Source organism: Marmota monax, unplaced genomic scaffold, assembly GCF_021218885.2.
Source record: "Marmota monax isolate L192 unplaced genomic scaffold, Marmota_monax_Labrador192_F-V1.1 WCK01_AAM20220418_F8-fsc01467, whole genome shotgun sequence".
NCBI classification, from domain to species: Eukaryota; Metazoa; Chordata; class Mammalia; order Rodentia; family Sciuridae; genus Marmota; species Marmota monax.
In genome coordinates this window covers 15384-29363 of record NW_026693525.1, presented here as the reverse complement: position 1 = coordinate 29363, position 13980 = coordinate 15384, and the positions used below count along the sequence as shown (strand labels likewise).

At 38.0% G+C, this 13980-nt stretch overlaps 1 protein-coding gene across 1 annotated transcript in view; it reads right to left on the bottom strand.

Moving 5' to 3' along the window:
* Positions 1 to 13980, bottom strand: part of LOC124102278 (zinc finger ZZ-type and EF-hand domain-containing protein 1-like) — a gene marked incomplete at its 5' end in the record, with an annotated part of 55529 nt that overhangs the window by 26470 nt on the left and 15079 nt on the right. The window contains 7 exon segments of the mRNA XM_046458510.1: positions 634 to 795; positions 1409 to 1528; positions 5573 to 5737; positions 6658 to 7120; positions 7859 to 7952; positions 10311 to 10382; positions 10431 to 10438. Of these exon segments, the coding sequence (XP_046314466.1) occupies positions 634 to 795; positions 1409 to 1528; positions 5573 to 5737; positions 6658 to 7120; positions 7859 to 7952; positions 10311 to 10382; positions 10431 to 10438 (1084 nt within the window).

Sequence of the window (13980 nt, the reverse complement as noted above, 5' to 3'; positions counted from 1 at the left end):
GACTGTATCATGTAGATGCAGACAAAGCTTGAAATAATGGCAGACTGACAGAAGATGAAACCGCATGTTGATGCCCACCCAGCATTGTGTTCCCTCTCTCTGCCCTCATTGCTCTCTGGCAGCAGATCAAGGCTGTGTCTTCTTTTCTCAGAATATCTCTCCTGAGAGTAAAAATTGCCTCACTGATTTATTTCTTCCTCATTCTCCCCTCTTGAAGCCTGCTCCCTCCAACTCTATTTTCTTCTTTCTTTTCACACACACAAGTAGATAATGGTAAGTGTACCTGGACTTTGAAGAGACATTCGTCAAAAATGGAATGAAAAAAAAAAAAAACAAACTTGCAAATTATTTTTTCTTATAAGGTAAGTCCTTATATAAGTCCCTATATTTATTAGAACATAGTGGCTAATATAGAGGCTGATTGTGTTATCATCTTATCTCTAAAGATGAGGAAACTGAGGCACAGAGGGATTAAATAACTTGCCCACAGTCACCCAGCCAGTGTGTGGCAAAGCCCAGGATCTATATTACACAGACTCTTGCTTTGGAGCCCATGCCCTTCACCCTTATGCTATGATCCCTGTATCTTATCATCTACTTTAGGAATTGCGGAATACAGGACCGTGTTCTTACCTGATCACACTGTCATGGACACTTATATTTTCCTGTGACATTTTCATGAGGAGATCTGGTAACTGAATGTCAACGAAGAAGGCAAGGTCACTGGGTTCCCAGCCCATATCCAACAGATGAAGCAGGGCTGTCTGAACACAGGATAAGGCAGGCAGCAGGGATCTAAGGGGGAGGCCACAAAAGTGACAGTTAACAGAGCTGTCCATAACCAACATAACGACAACAGGGGCAATGCAAGTCAGTATCTTATCTGTAATAGGAAAGCAGAAACACTCATATTCCATACAAACGTCTTCCAAAGATTAAGCAAAAGAAGACTGAAAGGTGTAAGGTAAGTTCTCCATTCTGCCAGGACTACTACAGGGCCTTCTTTACAGTAGAGGCTGAGCAGTAAAGGTCAGCAAATTGGGCCACCCCAAACTAGCTAAAGTTATGCAATTTAGATTTACAGAAGAGACATATGACTTAAGGTTTATATCTAAACCACTTAGTAAGGAGGATACTGAAAAATAGTTTTATACTCAAGTTTTAAAACTACAAATAATACATCAAAAACTAAAAATAATAGGTTATAAAACTCCTAGATAAAACAAAACTCATACTTAATGTACATATCAAACAGAAAAAAGACTAGCAAAAAATATACTAATAAATTAACATTAATGAATAGTTCTAAATGATAAGATTAGAGGCTATTTTTATCTTATCCTTTCTTTTCAACTTTGCAGAAAAAAATACATTTTTTTCCTCTAGAAGTTAAAAAGTCATCCAGTACCTGTCATTTATGCTATTAAATCCTTTAATTGCTTTGACCAAAAACATAACAAGTTGATAGTAAGTGTCTCGAATTTCTTTGTGTAGATCAGCACCACAGCCTTCCAAGTGTCCAAAGTAACTAGAAAGAAAGGAAACCATGGACTTAATTGCCAAGACAGCTTTTATTTAATAATCCTATTCCTTACATGAAAGAGCCCAGAAGCAGCACGCTGAACAAAGTGGTGCTGAAACTTAAATGATAACAGGAGTAATAATTTTAGAAAGTAATGGAGAAAACAGCAAGTGAGTCAAATTGACCAGGTCAAGAGCTACCTCACAGAAGTTTGGAGATGATTAACTATTCATCTTTCTTTTATTTTATTAATAAAAAAACCATGCCTCCCCCCCACTCCTTGAGTGCCAGATACTTTGTTAAGTATTTTTCACAAATTATCTCATTTAATAATCTCCACATAATCATGCCCACCCTTCTGCCTCCCTTGATGACTTTAGTACTAAGGTCACTGGCTTTTCTACCTTCATCCTTTTTATCTTAGTGACTTCAACATCCCTAGGAGTGATACCACTATTCCTTTTTCTCTCAAACCCTCTGCCACCTTCATTGCCAAGGATCTTCTCTTCCATGCCCTTAGCCATCCCAAGTTGATGGTCATTTCCTTGACACTGTCATCAAATGATGGCTGACTTCAGAGCATGCAACTCTGCCTACAACCTCTCATCCTGCTGTCTTACTGTGGACTCTCACACAATCTCTTCTTCAATTCCAAATGAGCCCTGGCCCATGCCAACTCTCTGGCTTCCTTCTACTTCCATCTGCTTGCTGAGAAATTTTATACTTGTATCAAAACTGCTGTATGTAGCTAGGTCACATAAACAAGTGGACCAGTGTCACTTTAAATTCATGACTGTAATTCTCAAATAAGCACTTAGAAATATTATAAGGCAGTCTCATAGACTGATTTTCTCAATTTTCATATCATCTAGAACCTTCTTGCTTCTCCTTAAACAGCCTTCTCAACCCTCCATTTTTTGATGACTATCCTCACATTTTACTTTAAAAAAACATAAGTGATCAAAGGAAATCCCTCATCTTTGTACCACCAATTTAGCAACCAACTTGCATCTGCACTGAACTGTCTGTCTATCCTGTTTCTTTCTGCTATCACAAAGCTACCCTGATTCTGTGCAAAGCCAAAATCAACTCCACAGCTGCTACTGCAGACTATCCCCACTTCCCCTACATTGGCTTCCCCTCCTGCTGATTCATTCCCATCAATATTCAAAAGCATTCTAACACCTCAGTGGCAATGCTGGGAGTGTAGCTCATGGTAGAGCATGTGCTCAATCCCCAGCACCACAAAAAATCAAAACAAAATAAAATCCTTAGTTGTCCCACATCCCCCCTTCTCTGCTCCCTTCTAAGTTCAAAATTTTTGAACTAATTGTCTTTAGTCTGTTTTTGCCTCATATCACCCCCATTCTCTTTCAATCCAGTCCAACTGGGCTTTCAGCCCCCTGGGTCCACTAGGATTTTTGCCAAATACAGTGTGTTTTTATCTCACTTCTTGCACCAGCATTTGACACAGCTGACCATTCTTTCTTTTCTTTCTTTTTTTTTAAATGTCAATGGACCTTTATTTTTAAAATTTATTTATTTATATGCAATGCTGAGAATCAAACCCAGTGCCTCAACACATGCTAGGCAAGAGCTCTACCACTAAGCTACAACCCCAGCCCTACAGTTGACCATTCTTGTCTTTGGAGAAACATTCTTCTCTTGGCATCTATGGCACCACCATCCCTAAGTTTCTAATATATCTCAAGGGCCCTTTTGATAACATTAGCTGCCTCCTCTTCCTCTGTTTGATTTCTAAATAAAGATTCCTATATAAAGGCTCAATCCTGGGCTCCTTATTGTCTTTCTCTGCCCTCTTTCTAGGTCTCATCTGGTCTCTTGGTTTTAAAAACCATCTATAGCGGATGACAATTGAATTCTATCCCTCATCCTGACTTTTTTCCAGGACTTCTAACTCTAATCCCGGTCTTCCCGATATCATCTGGATATCAAAGAAGTGGTTCAAACAACATGGTCAGAACAAAACTTTTTATTCTTGCCCTATCCATTTCTTTCATATTCTCTTCCTCTGTAAAATACATCACCATGCACCTGGTTGCTCCGGGAGAAATCCTAAGAGTTTCTTTTCCCGTGATTCCTACCTTTCATTCACCCTTTCTGTCTAACCTACAGATAAGTCTGACAATTCCACCTCCAAAATCTATCCTGAAGGTCGTCCTTTTTCTCTATTTCTAGCAGCACTCCACAGTTCAAACCATCACCATTCCTTGTCTGCTTAGGACACAATAGTGTCCTATAATAACTACTATTATCCTAACTGCTTTTCTTATTTCCACTCTTTTCACACAGTGGCTAGAGGTATCTTTTATAAATCAAAGTGTGCTTCTCCTGGGCTTCAAAATCTTCAATGGTTTTTTCCATCTATAACTCAGTATAAAATTCACACATCTTGGTGTGATCAGAGTCCTGCCTAACTTTCTGACCTTGCCTTACGCCATTTCCCCTTTCACTCAGCCATGCTGTTATGTGAATTAATTCCTAGAACCTTTGTACTGTTCCTTCTACATCTTTCTCCTGACCTCAGCTGGTGAATCATCTTTTGGTTTACATGTCGTCTCCTCAGTCTGCTTTAACCTGACTACCCAAAGTGCGTAACTCTGTATTAAATCACCACATAGCAATATCACTATCTGATTCTTTATTTTTTTTTTTCAATCCTCCTGGTCCTGGGGATTGAACTCAGGGCCTCACACATGCTAAGCAAATGCTCCACCACTGAACTATATTCCCAGATCATTCTATTATTAGTAGTAGTATTATTTTGGTACCAGGGATTGAACCCAGGGGTGCTTAACCACTGAGCTACACCTCCAGCCTTTTTTTAATATATTTTTAAAAAAAAGTTTTTAAAGATTTTTTAAATATGGACACAATATCTTTATTTATTTTTATGTGGTGCTGAGGATTGAACCCAGCACCTTGCATGCGCTAGGCGGCTGAGCCCTCTACCGCTGAGCCACAATCCCAGCCCCCTTTTTTTTAAAAAAAATTTTAATATTTATTTTTTAGTTGTAGTTGAACACAATACCTTTATTTTATTTATTTATTTTTATGTGGTGCTGAGGATTGAATCCAGGGCCTCTCACATGCTAGGTGAGCATTCTACCGCTGAGCCACAACCCCAGTCCTCTTTTTTTATATTTTATTTAGAAACAGAGTTTTATTGAATTGCTTAGGGCCTCGCTAAGTTGCTTAGGCTGGCTAGAACTTGCTGCCTCAGCCTCCCATACTGCTGGGATTACAGGCGTGCGCCACTGCACCTGGCTCTTTTATTTTATTTTGAGAAAGAGACTCTTGTGAAGTTGCTCAAGCTGGCATCAAACTTATAATCCTTCTGCATCAGACTCTTGAGTAGCTGGGATTACAGGTGAGTGCCACTGTACCTGGCATTTATATATATACATATATATTTGGTTATAATTGGAAACAATACCTTAATTTTATTTATTGTTTTTATGTGGTGCTAAGGATTGAACCCAGTGCCTTGCACATGCTAGGTGAGCACTCTATTGCTGAACCACAACCCCAGCGCCCCTGGCATGATATTTATTTATGTATTTATTTTAAAATGCTCTCTCTTGCTCTTTAGTAGAGAATAAGCTCCATTAGAACCTTGTCTGCCTTGCCCATTATTATATACAATGCTTAGAGGGGTAGACACTCAAAAAATTATTTATCAAGCAAAGGCTAGAACCACCTTGAGAGATAGGTTAATATCATTACTGTAAATGAGCATTACATTTAGCTCAAAGCTGCCAGGGGCTGAATGACAGTATGGATACACAAGGAATACAATTCTGACTCTAATAAAATAAAGGTGGTAAGTCATCAGGAAGATTGAACATGTTCCTGGTACTTTCTAAAATGATATAACCCATTTTTCCTTAGAATGAGAAAATAAATTCAGCAAAAATATAACTTAAGACTCCCAAATAGAAATGACAGTTATTCATTAGAGAAGACAATTAGGACTTCTTTACAATGACCGCTGCTTGGTCTCCTTGCAGATTCAGCATTTGTACTTACTTGGTAAAATCTTTCTGACAGGTCAGGAGTTCCAACAGGAAAAGTATATATGGTGGATGGAAGCAGTGAGGCTGCCCAAGAGACTCTGTACAGTACTGAATTATCCTCAGGACTTCCAGGATGCTCTGGGCTTGGGCTTTCCTCAAGGAAAGAACCTTTACAACACTAGAGAAAGAATTCAAGTCAGGAATGCCCAGAAAACTCCTGAACTGGGGTGGAAAGAAAATGTATCCCCCACCCAAGTTCTGAAGCCATTTGAATGAAAAGGAGAGACTATTGTGAGGATTAGAAATAACATGCATGAACAGTATCAATATCTGTTTGCTATGTTAGGTCATCACTCAGCATTACAAATTAGTACACATTAACTGCAGAAACCCAACAACTCTATTTTTTTAGTACCAAGGATTAAATTCCGGGGCACTCAACCACTGAGTCATATCTCCAGCCCTATTTTGTACTTTATTTAGAGACAGGGTCTCATTGAGTTGCTTAGAGTGTCACCACTGCTGAGGCTGGCTTTTGAACTTGTGATCCTCCTGCCTCAGCCTTCCGAATAGCTGGAATTACAGGTGAGCGCCACCATGCTCAGCCCAACAACTTACTTTTAAAATTAAATAATTCAAAAGGAACTCTAACGTCTTTACTTCCCTGAAGAGACAAAGCTTTCATTCTTAGCATAAGAAATTCCTCAGTAACTTCAAACCCATCATACTTTCAAAGAGGTAGGTCTATGGCAAGTAATTTTGTCAGAAAACATTAAATTCTAAATTTCCCCCAGGGTTAAAATAAGACAAAATTTTAAGTGGCAGCTACCAAAAGAAATGCTTCGTCTTTTTTTTTTTTTTAAATCCTAATGATACATTGCTGGGCTACATTTTACAAATAGTATAATGTCCAAGTTTTAAGTGAAAAAAAAAATACTCATAAAGAAAAAAATTAAAAATTTTTCTTGAATATTCAAAATAAGACTTGGTTTATCCTAAATATTATCTGTTCTTTTTAACATGAACTTTAAGCCTTTGACTATACTGGGTACCTGTGTCTTGAAAAGACAGAATACTAGGAAGGAATGATTGGCTCACCTCTCATGAGAGATTGACTGATCTTTAATGAAGTCCATGACATCCTTTAAAACTGGGTATTTCTCTTTCACTGTGGGCACTGGTCTGGCCTCCTCCATGGATCTGAAGGAGAGCAGCCGGAGTCGCCCTCGAGTGAAGGGGGGCCGCCGGGTAGGTGTGGAAGGTGATGAGGGCTCTTCAGCTGTAGAAGGTTCTGCAGTGGGAGGGCCACTGCTGGGTGGCAACTTTGGTGGGATCTCCAAGCCAGGACTCTTGTCTCCTACAGTTGGGGCTGCTGTTTCAGTGGGTGACGCTGAGGCTTGGAAATGCTCTTCGACCACAGAGCTTGTCCTCTGGCGCCTGTCAAGTGGCTGGAGATGATCAGTTTCATCAGCAGTCACCACCTTGTCACTGCTTTCTTTTGAACTTTTAGCCATGGGCAAAAATTTTAGTAATAGAAGACTTTTCTGAATACACTCTTTTGCTAAATGAAACAAATAAAACAAGAATGGTAATGAACAAAAAATTAAAATTAAATATATTGCCTACTTTCAGAGAGAAAATAATCTATTTAAACTTTCTGATGTAGGGCAAGAAATACCTTCGTTAATACTGTGATATACACATGTACTGATGGAATAGAAACAAATTTTATCTCCTTATATAAAACCAAGATCTTTCCAGGACTATATTGGAATAGTTTCATGGTGAACATTTCAAACATATAGAGAACAGTGTAAGAACCTCTCAATATATCTATTATCCAGCTTTAGTAATTATTAACTCATAGCCAATCTTGTTTCCCCCACCCCCACTGGCTCCCATTCCCTGAATTATTTCCATGTACATCCTAGGGATCAGACTTTTTCACCTGTAAAAACTTCAGCATATTTGTTTTGTGCATATACAGTACTAGGGGTGGAACTCAGGGCCCTGCATGCTAGGCAATGTTTCATTTTCATACAGGGTCTCACAAAGTTGCTGAGGCTGACAAGGCAAGTAATCAGAAACATGTTCCACTTTAGAGCATGTCAATAAATACTTATTCCTCTCTGGCATTTTCTCCATTAGTGACAAGTATTAGGAAACAACATTTAGTAACTTTATTACTTTTGGTCTACGTGGCCTCAACTAGCGTAACCCGAAGGTAGGGTGCTGGTTCTCAAAGTTCTGAAAAGAAAACTGAAGGTCGGATGACCACAGCTGGCAGTGGCACACTCACCCAGGCTCTCTGGATTTGCCTCAGTCGCTTCCAAACTGTGTTTTTCTTCTGCCTCGCTCCCCAGGCTCATCAGGGACTTCTGTTTCATCTCTAACTGGGGAGAGGATTTGAGCCACAAAATTAAGCTGTCCAGATAGGGTGTCAAGGGCAGTTACACTGAAGTACTTCAAAGGCACACAGCATTGAAGAGCACAGAGGACTTTACAGCTGTTATTCAGCTGCTGAGGACACAGGGCTGAGCTGTTTTTGTATGTTCTGAAAGTCTTCCAGGCTTTGAAATTGTCTAAAGGTATATCTGCAAAACTACCTTCTTTTCAAGTACGTGTTATTTAGGAGGATTTTATATACATGACTTTATTAGTTAAAAAAATCTAAAACATTAGTATAGGAGATGCCTATAGTTAAAGCTTACTAGTACAAAGAAGCTGAGGTCTAGAGAAATTAAGGGTCAAGCTTGGACCAAAAAAATTTCATTTTTGAGATGGGCTCTCACTATATTGCCCAGGCTAACCTCAAATCCTTGGACTCAACTGATCCTCCTGCCCCAGCCTCCTGAGTAGCTGGGATTACAAGTGTATGCCACCACATCTGACTTAGACAAAATTTGATCCATTCTATCTTGAATGAGAAGAAACCCCTAAGTGCTGCTGAGACTTCTAGGTAGAGAATGGTGATTTTAGTTATAGTCCAGGCAATGGTCACACCATGAGCCACAATGCTGAAAGCTAAGGTAGAAGGCCATGTGTGATGTATGAGGTGTCAAGGTACCAAAGAGAAGGTTGATATGTTGTTCAACTATGGACAGTCTGTTCTAGGCTAACCCAGGAGCATAACCTACAATGTGCCTTGTCAATTGCCAAATCCTTTTTACATAAATTGTCCATGGTGTCTGACTTTCCTAAATACTTCTTTCTTTAAACTTTACTATATTGCCTTGGTTTCTCTGTCAGCATACTCTTCTGAATCTCTTCCCACCATTCTGAAAACAATGCCTTTTAGTTTCTTATGTCAGATTCTGTTCACTTTGGTTTCTATCTATTCAGGATATATTGGGCACTAACCAATGTTCTAGTCACTGTGTATTCTGTCCAAGGCTGTCTGTTCCTAGATAAATTCATATTTAAAAACAAAACAAAATAAAGAACTTATTACAAATTATTTAAAGTTTTCTTTATCTCTGCCTTGACATTTCTGTGAAGCATCATCCATTTAGGTTCTTTAATGAACTCTCCAGGTAGATGTCTTAGATAACCTAGATGTTTTTACACTCAACAGGTTCTAAACTGAACTTACCTCCTCACTCTCAGATCTAAGACTAATGCTTGGTCAACACTTCTATCATCCACCAAATCACCACCAGAAACCTGGGACTACTCTAAATTCCTTCTTCCTGTTCACCACTCACATCAATCACAAAGCCCTGTGGATTTTATCTCCTCAGTTGCAAAAGCCATCCTCATCTAATTACTGCAATTAAGTCTTCTGCTTTCAATTTCATTATCTATCCTCTACTCAAAGATTTTTTTTTCTCAATTACAACATAATATTTAAGATGCATGCAAATATGTAAGGAATAATAACACTAATATATAGGTACTCATCTCCATGCCTAAGAAATAAAAACAATTTAGTGTTTATCTTTTTTATGAATTTATAAAAAGTTTTAACTACATACTTATAGGTGTAACACACAGATTTGGTTTGAATTAGGATCTTACAAGGATTTCCACACTTCTGCATCCTTTTGCAATTTGCTTTTTTGTTCATCAAGTCTGTGAGAGTTATCCATGGTGATACATGTGGCTCTTTTCATTCACTTTCATTGTAATATAATATTACATCATTATATATTATTATAATGTAGTATTTTGTAATAATATAATATTCAGTATATCTTGTCACTTTTTCCTACTGATGGACAGCTGGTTCTTCCATGTTACTGCTGTTACACAATGCTACAGAACCATTTTTCTAAGATGCAGACCCGAGGCCTCTCCCCTGCCTAAAACTGTCAATGGATGCTGAGTATATAAAGCAATCCTTTTCCTTCTGGTCTAAGATCTATGGAGTAGCCTCTAGGGTTACTAAAAGATGTAAAGAGGGCTCAACTAAACCCCATTTACTCAATATTTTCAACAATCACCAAATTACGATTTCTTTTTTTTCCTCCACATTTTTTATTGGTGCATTATTGTTGTACGTAGTGGTGGGATTTGTTGTTAAATATTGGCATATGTATACAATATAACAATATAATTTGGCCAATATCCTGCCCCATAAATTATGATTTCAAGGGTTCTAAATTATTTTATTTATATTCATATAGCCGAACTTTAGTTTAAAAATATTCCTCAAATTATATTCTTGAGAAAAGGCCTACTTACTTATTGCCATGATATCATGGTAGGAAAACCTAAAATATATCAAAATCTCATGGGAAGGAAAATCTTACCATCCATATTCGAATCCCATCCGCCAAAGAATACACCTGTGCAAACTCTTCACTCAGGGCTACCTTGCCCGGCTGTTTACTAGGGAAGGAAGAGAGACAAAGTGATTACATTCAGTTTACTCAATTCACTACTGTAGCTTTAAACACAAAATATTTTCTGAACCTTTTAAAATACAGAAGAAATCCTCCTGACACTCATGCATTAGGGGTGGTAAGAGAGACTTGAGGGGAAAAATCATCGATTAAGCCACAAATACTTGGATGGGTTCTCTGTGTTATTTCAAACTAACTTCGTACAAACTAATAATTTTTGAAATAGAAATACTACTCAAAGTGAATAAAATATAAAAAAATACCTAAAGTAAAATCTTTAAAATATCAGGTCAGGGGAGTAACTCGGTGGTGGAATGCTTGCTTATCATGTGCAAAGTACTGGGTTCAATCTCACTCCAGTAAGATTGGCAGCCATTATGAAGTCAAACAACAACAAGTGCTGGCGAGGATGTGGGGAAAAGGGTACACTTGTACATTGCTGGTGGGACTGCAGATTGGTGCAGCCAATTTGGAAAGCAGTATGGAGATTTCTTGGAAAGCTGGGAATGGAGCCACCATTTGACCCAGCTATTCCCCTTCTTGGTCTATTCCCTAAAGACCTAAAAAGAGCATGCTACAGGGACACTGCTACATCGATGTTCATAGCAGCACAATTCACAATAGCAAGACTGTGGAACCAACCTAGATGCCCTTCAATAGACGAATGGATAAAAAAAATGTGGCATTTATACACAATGGAGTATTACTCTGCATTAAAAAATGACAAAATCATAGAATTTGCAGGGAAATGGATGGCATTAGAGCAGATTATGCTAAGTGAAGCTAGCCAATCCCTAAAAAACAAATGCCAAATGTCTTCTTTGATATAAGGAGAGTAACTAAGATCAGAGTAGGGATGAAGAGCAGGAGAAGAAGATTAACATTTAACAGGGATGAGAGGTGGGAGGGAAAGGGAGAGAGAAGGGAAATTGCACGGTAATGGAAGGAGACCCTCAGGGTTATACAGTGGAGGGGGTAGAGAGAGAGGAGGGGAGGGGAGGGGAGAGGTGGGGAGGGGGGATGGTGGAGGATGGGAAAGGCAGCGGAGCACAACAGACACTAGTATGGCAATATGTAAATCAATGGATGTGTAACTGATGTGATTCTGCAATCAGTGTATGGGGTGAAGGTGGGAGTTCATAACCCACTTGAATCAAAGTGTGGAATATGATATGTCAAGAAATTTGTAATGTTTTGAACAACCAACAATAAAAAATTAAAAAAAAAATTAAAAAAAAATAAAATATGGCAGAACTAAAAAAAAAAAAAAAAAGTACTGGGTTCAATCCTAAAACATTAAAAATTAAAACTGAGGAAAGCCAGTCATAATAGTGTAAACCTGTAGTCCCAGCTATTCATGAGGAAGATCACTTGAGCCAGTGAGTTCCAAACTAGGCCAGGCAACAGTGAGACACTGTCTCAAAAATAAAAACAAAACAAAAACTGAGTAAAAAAATAATTACTGGGCTGGGGTTGTGGTTCAGTGATAGAACACTTGCCTAGCATGTGTGAGGCACTGGGTTTGCTCCTGATCACCACATAAAAATAAGTGAGTAAATATATAAAGGTATTGTATCCATCTACAACTAAAAATAATAATAATAATAATAATAATAATAATAATAATAATAAAATAATTTAATTTTTAAAATTATTATTGAGATATCAATCAATCAATAACATGGATGGACATATACAAACATAAAACACCTAGATAAAAGGTCAGTTTCAGTTTAATATATAGAAAAAAGTTAATAGAGGTGTTTTCTAAATAGTGAGATTGTAGTTCATAATTTTTTTTTTTTTTTCAGAAGTAGAAATTGAACCTGGAGATTGAACCCAGGGGTACTCTAACAAGGAGATTCATCCCTAGTCCTCTTATGGTTTATTTTCAGATCGAGTCTCACTAAGTTGCTGAAGCTGGCTTTGAATTTGCGATCCTTTTGCCGTACCCTCCTAAGTCACTAGGATTACAGGTGTGTGGCACTGTGTACAACAAGTTCATAATTATTTTAAACGTTTCTAGACTTTTTCAGTCTCTACATGAGTATTTTTTTTATAATTTGAAAAAAAAATTTTTTTCAAGACCTAAGAGGCCTGTCCCTCTCATAAAGCAAAATACAATACAATAAAACAGTATGAAGCTTTCTGTTGCATCCATGTTCAATACAATAAACATTTTATGAAGCCCTAGCATGTGCTGGGTTCTACATTAGGCACTGTGAATACAATGCTGAGAAAAAGACATGGTCACTGACCTCATGCAGTGTATGTTCAAGTTGAAAAACTCCTCTCTTACATTTCTAACCCAATTTTTAGACAAAAAGCATTCTCAATGTAGCTCAGTTTTAAAGAACTCACGAATAGTCTTTATTATGATATCTATAGCATAAAGGCAGATGCACAAAGAACTGAATGGGCCACATTCAACAAGGACAGATTAGAAACAAGCCACATACAGCCAGCTATTTCTAGTTCCCACATTTGATTGTGTGTTTCTCTCCTACAAACACATATGTGGAATGGAACATGGTTTGACTTCCCCCTAGTAGGAAACATTCTGTTTCTCAGCTTTTAACCCACAGGCCTTTATACATTTATTGAAAAGTCCCTCAAGTAACAAGGAGTGTCCAGCTTTCTTACTGTCATTTGATCACAAAAATATATATTGTTTTCTTTTTTCCTTCAAAACCATGCAGGTTCCCTTGTCCCTCTCCCCATTCCTTAGTGAAGATACACTCTCCCATATGATATTTGTTTCCATACATTACTCACATTTCAATGTAGTTTTATTTAGGTGGTGGGCTTTTTTAAAGGAGATGTTAAGATTTGAGAAGTAATTGAGATAGTTTCTCAATCAGGAAATAAAGTGCAATGTGAGAGCTAAAGAACTAAGCAATACATGTTGCAGGGATAATATCAATTATAGTAACATGAGCAATAATCAATCACCTACTCTAAAGGAAGGAAGCATCTATTCTCACTTATTTCATCTGCATCAGAAAGAACACATACCTTGCCAAGCACCTTGGAAAAGCCTAAGCCTTATCTTTTTTTTTTTTTTTAATATTTAATTTTTAGTTGTAGTTGGACACAATACCTTTTATTTATTTATTTATTTCTATGTGGTGCTGGGGATCAAACCCAGGGCATTGCACATGCTAGGCAAGTGCTCTACCGCTGAGCCACAACCCCAGCCGTAAGCCTTATCTTTACATAGGATTTGCAATGCTTTTCCCTGAAAAAGTGTGAATGTAGAGAGAGTAGAGATCTTCTGTGTGGATCCTGTTAGGATGTAAGCTGCACATATGAACAACACACAGAGATGGTGCCCTGAGGGAAGTGAGGAAGAGAAATGGTGAAGGGAAGGCTGTCCACAGAGATCCCACCAGAGGCAGCCTGGTGGGATCATGCCACAGAGAAGCTGCAAGTCTAGAGAAAGAGTTAGTACCTTCATTTGCCTCCTTCTACAAGCATGTTATTAGCACAGTCAATAACTTAAATACCTGTGGCTTTAATTGGAATTTCTAGAATGTTGGAGCTAAGGAATTCTAAACCAATTTTACAGATGAGGAAA